Genomic DNA, 8537 nt, shown 5'->3' with positions numbered 1-8537 from the left:
CTACGCCAAAAAGTGCTTTTGGCAGCACCAAAAAGAAAGCGCTTTTTAAAAGAAGCGCTGTAATAGCTTGAAAAAAAATTCGCCTATGTAAAGAAAGCGCTTTTAAGGTAAAAGCGCTCTTATAGGTCTCCACTTATGAAAGCGCTTTTAAGGTAAAAGCGCTCTTATAGGTCTCAGTCTCACATCTATGAGTTTCACACTTATAAAAGCGCTTTTAAGGTAAAAGCGCTCTTATAGGTCTCATGGGTTTCACACTTATGAAAGCGCTTTTAAGGTAAAAGCGCTCTTATAGGTCTCAGTCTCACATCTATGAGTTTCACACTTATGAAAGCGCTTTTAAGGTAAAAACGCTCTTATAGGTCTCATGGGTTTCACACTTATGAAAGCGCTTTTAAGGTAAAAGCGCTCTTATAGGTCTCAGTCTCACACACTTATGAAAGCGCTTTTAAGGTAAAAGCGCTCTTATAGGTCTCATGGGTTTCACACTTATGAAAGCGCTTTTGAGGTAAAAGCGCTCTTATAGGTCTCATGGGTTTCAGACTTATGAAAGCGCTTTTAAGGTAAAAGCGCTCTTATAGGTCTCAGTCTCACATCTATGAAAGCGCTTTCATGGTAAAAGCGCTCTCATAGGTCATTTATAAAAATTATAATAAATCTAATATTACAAAATCCCTGACTTTCAGAAATCCCTCTTTCACTCTCTCTCGTTCGAAGCTCTCGCTGCCCTGGAAAAAATTCCACAGAGTACCTGGAAATCTCAACGATAAACACTGCAAATTTGAAAGAGACTGCATTCGAAAGAGAAGGATTCAATACCTGGAAATCTCATTGCGTTTTAAGGTTAGGTTTTCGTGTCTTTCTGTTTTGCCCTAGAAGTCAAAGAATAGGTGGTCGATTTTGGTTTGAATGGACTTGCATTGCTACATTATGGGTTATTTATTTGTCAGTATCGATTATTAGAGTTTGTGACTATGTTTGCTTAATATTCTGTAACTTACCGAAAGTTTCATCTTGTTCTGATATAAATGATATTCTGTAACTTGCATCGCCATTGACTTAGAAATAATGTTGGGAGTTCTAATAGAGTCAGTGCCTTTTCAACATTTGTTTAAATTTGCTGAGAAAGTAGGAAGGAATGAACTGATATGTTTGCACCATTGTATCCTCATATTCTAACTATTACTGAAATTTCAGAAAGTGATTTTGATGTTAAATGTTGGATACTCAAATGGAATAACTTTGTCTGCTACAGTGATATATGTGATATGGTTTCAAGAACTTAGAGCAATGTCTCATATTTTGGCAATCCTATTACATGTTGGTTTGAATGAACAGTTAAACTTCAAAATGTACATTCATATTTTGGCATAACTTTGTCTGCTACAGTCATATTTTGGCAATCCTATTTAATGTTGTAAAATGATGTTTTAATATTATGTGAATTTTTAAGATGGTCACTGTAGTGTAAAATGAACCCTGATGGACTATATGTGAATTGTTCATGTGCATCATATAAGTTTCTTGAATTGTTTTATACGTTATGACTTATCCTTGATGTTGTTTTATATGTACAGCGCTCATTCCCTGTGTTTCCGTGAGTTTGACCTTCTCGACGTTGCTGTTCGGTAAATCCGAGGTAAATTTCTTCCTCAAATTACTGGTACACTGTGATGAATTTGTCTGAAATTGCGTGAATATGTTGTGTTTTCTTGCTCCGTATTCATTCCGTGTATACTTTGGGTTTTGACAGAAACGCGTTATACCATTTTGTACCCTAATTACTTTGCGTTAAAACCATGGATAAGACATGGATGTATTCCAATCGATTGTCGAAAGAGTACGAGAATGGGGTATCGAAATTTGTTAAGTTTGCTATTGCGCACGCCAAAGACCCCAATCGAATGACATGTCCTTGCTTGAGTTGCTGTTATGGGAGTCAGGTTGACGTGGTTCAGTTGGCATCGCATTTACTACGGTATGGAATTGATAGAAGTTATACATGTTGGAATTTGCATGGTGAGAAAAGTAACGAGAATGTTGAATCGGGGTATAATACGACCTATGCTTCAAACGACGATTGCACAGATACATATGATTATGATCGAGTCGAAGAGATTGCAGAAGCGCTTGAAGAAGATCTTAAGGACTGTCCCAAAATGTTCGAGAGGTTGGTAAGCGATGCAGAGAAACCGTTGTATAATGGTTGTACAAAATTCACAAGATTGTCTGCGTTATTAAAGTTGTACAACTTAAAGGCGGGCAATGGATGGTCGGATAAAAGTTTCACAGAGTTATTAGCTCTTATGAAAGATATACTACCAGAGGATAATGTTCTTCCCAATCGAACGTATGAGGCCAAAAAGATGTTGTGCTCTATTGGCATGAGCTATGATAAGATACATGCCTGTTCAAACGATTGCGTTTTGTTTCGAAACGAGTATGCATCGTTAAATGAGTGTCCTAAATGTGGTGCCCCTCGATATAAGAAAAAGTTGTCTCCAGCAAAAGTCTTATGGTATTTTCCTATAATTCCGAGATTTAGACGCATGTATCGTAGTGAAACCGATTCAAGACACTTGACTTGGCATGCAGATGAAAGAATTATTGATGGAAAGTTTCGACATCCGGCAGATTCACCCCAGTGGATGAAAATTGATAATGATTATCCTGAATTTGGAAAAGAAGCAAGAAACCTTCGCTTGGCATTGTCTACTGATGGAATGAACCCACATGGTATTCAAAGTATCTCGCATAGCACATGGCCTGTGATTCTTATGATTTATAACCTACCTCCATGGCTATGTATGAAGCGTAAGTACATGATGTTATCTATGTTAATTTCTGGGCCTAAACAACCAGGGAATGACATAGACGTATACTTGACACCCTTAATCGAAGATTTAAAGTTTTTGTGGGAGAACGGTGTGGAGGTTTATGATGGGTATAGGAAAGAAAGTTTCAACTTGAGGGCGATGTTGTTTGGAACAATTAATGATTTTCCAGCATACGGAAATCTATCAGGGTACAGCATTAAAGGTGAAAAAGCGTGTCCTGTTTGTGAAGACGGAACCGATACGATGCGATTGGACCTTTGTCATAAGAATGTCTTTCTCGGTCATCGTAGATTCTTAAATTCTAATCATCACTACCGTGGGTGGAGAAAAGCATTCAATGGAAATACAGAAGAAGGTAGAGCTCCAACAATGTTGACAGGTGATCAAATTTTTGAAAAGGTGAAGGACGTAAGTACTAAGTTTGGCAAGCCTTTTGCACATACACTTGTCAAGAGTGGGTGGAAGAAAAGGTCAATTTTTTTTGAACTGCCATATTGGAAGTCTTTGTATGTAAGACATTTCCTCGATGTTATGCATATTGAAAAAAATGTATTTGACAGTGTTATTGGTACGTTACTCAATATACAAGGAAAGTCTAAGGATGGCCTTAATGTAAGGAAGGACATGGTAAACATGGGAATGAGAACTGAATTGGGACCCGTGAAGAAAGGAAAACGAACATATCTACCACCTGCTGTTTACACTCTATCTAGAAAGGAGAAAAAAATATTGTGTAAGTTCCTAAGTGAAGTTAAAGTTCCAGAAGGCTACTCATCAGATATTAGAAGACTTGTGTCTATGAAAGACCTCAAGTTAAAGAGTTTAAAGACGCATGATTGCCATGTTATAATGGAACATTTTCTACCGATAAGTATACGTTCTATTCTGCCAGAAAAAGTAAGAAGCGCAATAACTAAATTGTGTTTTTTCTTCAAGTCAATTTGCAGTAAGATGATCGATCCTGCGATCTTACCAACATTGCAAAAAGAAATAGTTGTTACTTTGTGTGATCTTGAAATGTATTTTCCTCCCTCGTTTTTTGACATAATGGTCCATCTAGTCGTTCATCTTGTGAAAGAGACACAATTGTGCGGACCAGCTTATATGAGATGGATGTACCCTGCTGAACGTTATATGAAAATATTAAAAGGGTATGTGAAAAACCGAAGTCGACCAGAGGGTTGTATTGCCGAACGATACATTGTTGAAGAAGCGGTTGAGTTTTGTACAGAATATTTGTCAAATGTTCAATCAATTGGACTCCCCAAATCTCATATTGTTGAAAAAAAAGAAGGTAAACAGCTAATTGGAAATAAAGTTGTGACAGTATCAAGGGTCGAACGAGATCAAGTGCATTTGTATGTTCTGCACAATGAGATTGAGGTTGAGCCGTATGTTGAAATGCACAAGGGTGTTCTTCGAGGTTTAAATCCGAATAGAAATGAGAATTGGATAGTACGAGAGCACAATCGAAGTTTCATACCATGGTTTAAGGAACATATTTATTCAAAGTATCGTTCAGATCCCGCTTCAATAACAGAAAGGTTGAGATGTTTAGCATATGGTCCAAGTTTGGTTGTGTTTTCTTATAGCGCATACGCAATTAATGGATACACATTTTATACCAAAGAACAAGATGATAAAAGTACTATGCAAAATAGTGGTGTCACCTTGGTAGCTGAAGCAATGCACATATCAAGTGTGAAGGACTTAAACCCGAAATTTGCAAATCTGTCATATTTTGGGGTTATCGAGCGCATTTTGGTGTTTGATTATGAGAAGTTTCAGATTCCTATATTTGGTTGCAAGTGGGTTGAAAATAATAATGGCATACGAGTGGATAAGTCAGGATTTTTGCAAGTTGATCTTAATAGGGTGGGTTACACAGATGAGCCTTTCATTCTAGCCTCTCAAGCTAAACAAGTATTCTATGTCACTGATCCGACAAGTACGAAATGGTCTATAGTGCTTTTATCTAACAAAGTAATTGATGAAAGAATTGGAGATCAAGGTGATATTGATGTTGAGATTGAATCTTTTACCATAAATGATCAAAATGAGAATGAATCATGTATTAGAAATGATCATAATGAGGGTATTTGGATCAATCCAACCGTCCGCGTTGTTAAAAGAAAATAGAACATATTCCTACCAAGAAAAGAAAGAGACGTTACTGAAAAAGGTAATAGTATAATTATAGCCTATGTCATTCAAGAAAATTTAATTATAGCCTATGTCATTTTATATTATTCAATATATATATGGATTATTGATTATGGATTTTTATATTTTTCATTTCATTTTTATTTTTTCTTTATTACAGGTTAAATGGCTAGTGATCAAGAAAACTCACAAGATGCAAATGCTCCTGATGATACTTCAGAAAAAGAAATTACACGAGGCATCACTATTATGAAGAGTATCATTCGTGATAGAGATAAAGCAGTAACATATAATGTAAATTGGAATGCTGATAACCAACTAATTGGGTCTAATGCTGCAAAGTTGGCAAGCTACATTGGTACACTTGTTCGTATGCACATTCCAATCACTGCTACAAGATGGAGTAATAAAGAGTTGGGTAGCGCTAAAGATAAGATTTGGACTGAGATACTGGTACAATATATGATTGTTTATATTTTCTTTATATTGACGATAATGTGTTTAAATTACTTATACTAACACACTCTATTCCAATATTTTTTCGTAGAGGTCTTTTAACATTGAAGATACAACTATCCGAAAAAAGTATATACTTCAATTGGCCAGAAAAAGACACAGAGGGTGGAGAACGTTTTTAACAAACAAGTATCTTAAGGACAAAGAAAAAATTTTTGTTGAATATGATCCGGAATATCCAGTGAAGTATGCGATCTTCATTACAGAAGAAGAATGGGTTGCTTTTGTAGCCCAAAGAAGAGACGAAAATTTCAAGAAAGTGAGTGCCACAAATCGCGAGAGAGCGTCAAATCCCACGTATGCATACAAAAAAGGGCGTTTGGGATATGCACGCTTAGAGGAAAAAATTGTAAGTATACAAAAATGCTACGATCTTATTAATTGTCTCAATGTGTTATAATTGATTATCTTATTATTTGTGTCAATGCGTAGTTAGACGAGACGAAAAGTGACGCAACATCACTTCCGCCACATGTTTTGTGGAAAGAAGCTCGTGTGGGAAAGGATGGAACTGTTAGGGATGACGTTCAACATATTTATGATAAATGTGTAAGTAGAACATTGTGTCTTTAATTAAATCAAAAGTTTAATAATATATAATTAATTTTTTTATCTCCACTAATAATTTCCGATATGTAAATGAATTTCAGGAGACCCTATCTCAATCGATAAGCACAGCTGAGGACCAGGAGAACAGGAGCGTACTTAGTAGAGCACTAAATGTTCCTGAGTATCCCGGTCGGGTGAGGGGTAAAGGGCATGGTTGTACTCCAACTTCCTTGTATAAGAATCCAAGGAGAAGAAATCCTAGCAATCAAGAAGTGATGGAGACGTTGCAGGCATTACAAGCGCAAGTTCTTCAATTGCAAAAGGATAATGAGAGATATAGGTGTATGGAAAAGTGCAGTTCACAGTTGAAAGAAACTAGTGAGAAAGCCAGTATCAATTGTCAAAATAAATTTCCCGAGGTAATTATATATGTTATTTTGAAATTAAAATAGCACATTTATGTTAATTGAAATATATACACATTAAAAGTAACATATTTATTATTGGTTTAGGGCATTTCATCTTGTCAGCTATACTTATCGTCACCGACTTATCGCCTAGTTGGCAAGGGAAAAGTGCACAACACTTCGGGAGATTTACTTCACCATAGACCGCTCCCGGATGGACACCTTAAAGTATCGGTTGATGTTGTATTAGATAAGGATGCGTTGCTACCGATACCTGACATTGTTTCAGAGACAACATTGCTGCGAGATGCAATAGGATCATTTGTTGCATGGCCCTTGGATCTCATTTTCATTGATGATGAGGTATGTTGAATTCAAAAACCACTATGAATCTTTTAGTATTCAAATGTCAATTCTGAACCGTTAAGTTAATTTTTTTTACATGGTAATTTTAGACGCCTACAAAACCCGCATCTAAGGATAAAGGGATTTTGCGGCACAACGAGTCTGTTGCATCACAAAAAGAGGTATATTGAAAGTGTTAATTATATGATCCGAATCAAAAAATGCATGATTTTATAATTTACCTATGTTATATGATTTATAGGTATTTGCTCAAGGGTCACAACAACTGAGCCAGAAAATTGGTAGTCGACAGAAAAACAAAAGGGATCTTCCAGTGACTTATTTGCCAAAAAAAGGTGCTTTTGTGCCTCGATACCAGATATCTCTTGAAACACTTGTTGACTCATCAGATATGGCAACAGCTGGTGCTATTCGCTTACTGGATATGGAGGAAGATATCTTTGGTTATTCATGCACTGAAACAATCGGAAAAGAAGATCTGGAACATATTTTTCGGCATCAAGAATTAGGCGTCGGTGTTATACACACATACATCCGGTAATCCGATCTATATATTATTTAATTACTTGAACAATTTATTTACACATTTCAATAAAAATAGTCTAATGTTTATTATGTTTTTATTGAAGGTTCTTGTATGACAATTTCATGCGCGGGAATGATCAATTGTCAAACAGATTCCGTTTCGTGTCTTCCTCCCTGGTCAACAAAGCATTAATTTGTAGGGAACCGGATTCATGTAGAGAGTACTTAGTCAAGAGATTCATGGCCAGCAGTACAAACAACTTGTATCTTTGGCCGTATAATTCAGGGTTAGATTTTAATTCTAAGTTTATTCTAATCTTTAATTGTTTCTTTTACGTAAAAAATTTCCATATAAACTTTTGTTTTAATTTATAGGTGTCACTGGTTGTTGCTTGCTATTGATCCTTTAAAAGAAGTGGTATATTTTCTGAATTCGATAGATGGTGAATGGACAAATTATCCGGATATGAAGCAATTAGTTGATACGTAAGTGAGACTGTTCTAAATATTCGTGTATATTTATGTGAGATTGTTCTAAATATATGTTTTTATTTTGTTAGATCAATAAAAGTGTTCCGATCTCAAAGACAAGCTCGAGTACCACGTACTAAATCCAGCAACATTACGTGGATAAAAGTGCAGGTACTTTAATTTTCACAATTTTGCTTATAATAGTGATGCTACTTGATAAGAAAAGATAACTATACATTCTTATTTTTTTTTCTATGTAGTGTCCTCTACAGCGCAACGGTATCGATTGCGGATACTTTGTAATGAGGTTTATGAGGGAAATCATTAATATGAATCAAATAGAGATTCCAATCACGGTATGGATTTATAACTTAGGATTTGTTTTAATATTTATCGAATATTTCATATTATTTATTACTTTTAACTAAATCATGCATATTATGTTTTGTTATGTAGTACTTTGATGAATACAAGTGTGCTCATTACACGAGACTGCAGTTGGAACAAATCAAGGAGGAATTGTGTCAATATTTTATTGAGAAAAGATTAATTAGTATATAATGGTTTCAAAATAACATGAATACTTTGATGAAGAATGGTTTCTGGTTGGCAAGTGTATAGTTCTTTATATTTTTAACAGATTAGTTATGACTCCAAATAGGCCGTATAACATATTAGTTTTGACTTGTGTATAGTTCTTTATAAT

At 35.4% G+C, this 8537-nt stretch overlaps 1 protein-coding gene across 1 annotated transcript; it reads left to right on the top strand.

Annotated features, from left to right (window-relative positions):
* The first annotated feature begins 5162 nt into the window (after window positions 1-5162).
* LOC127122268 (uncharacterized) lies at window positions 5163-8174 on the top strand. The gene is made up of 10 exons (XM_051052631.1): window positions 5163-5450; window positions 5545-5862; window positions 5946-6062; window positions 6164-6481; window positions 6575-6832; window positions 6925-6996; window positions 7077-7372; window positions 7465-7647; window positions 7736-7846; window positions 7921-8174. Exons 1-10 carry the CDS (start codon window positions 5163-5165, stop codon window positions 8009-8011), a joined length of 2052 nt encoding a protein of 683 aa, XP_050908588.1. The 3' UTR covers window positions 8012-8174.
* The last annotated feature ends 363 nt before the right edge of the window (window positions 8175-8537 follow it).

Source organism: Lathyrus oleraceus, chromosome 2 (assembly GCF_024323335.1).
Source record: "Lathyrus oleraceus cultivar Zhongwan6 chromosome 2, CAAS_Psat_ZW6_1.0, whole genome shotgun sequence".
In the NCBI taxonomy this organism is placed as follows: domain Eukaryota; kingdom Viridiplantae; phylum Streptophyta; class Magnoliopsida; order Fabales; family Fabaceae; genus Lathyrus; species Lathyrus oleraceus.
The sequence above is the reverse complement of the archived record's forward strand: the minus strand, read 5'-3'. Positions and strand labels throughout refer to the sequence as shown.

Excerpts from the sequence above, each read along its gene's own strand:
- LOC127122268 (XM_051052631.1), top strand. The coding sequence starts at position 5,163 with ATGGCTAGTGATCAAGAAAACTCACAAGATGCAAATGCTCCTGATGAT. Across the intron at positions 6,063-6,163 it reads AACATATTTATGATAAATGT|GAGACCCTATCTCAATCGAT; the intron begins GTAAGTAGAACA and ends AATGAATTTCAG. Across the intron at positions 7,648-7,735 it reads CTTTGGCCGTATAATTCAGG|GTGTCACTGGTTGTTGCTTG; the intron begins GTTAGATTTTAA and ends TTTAATTTATAG.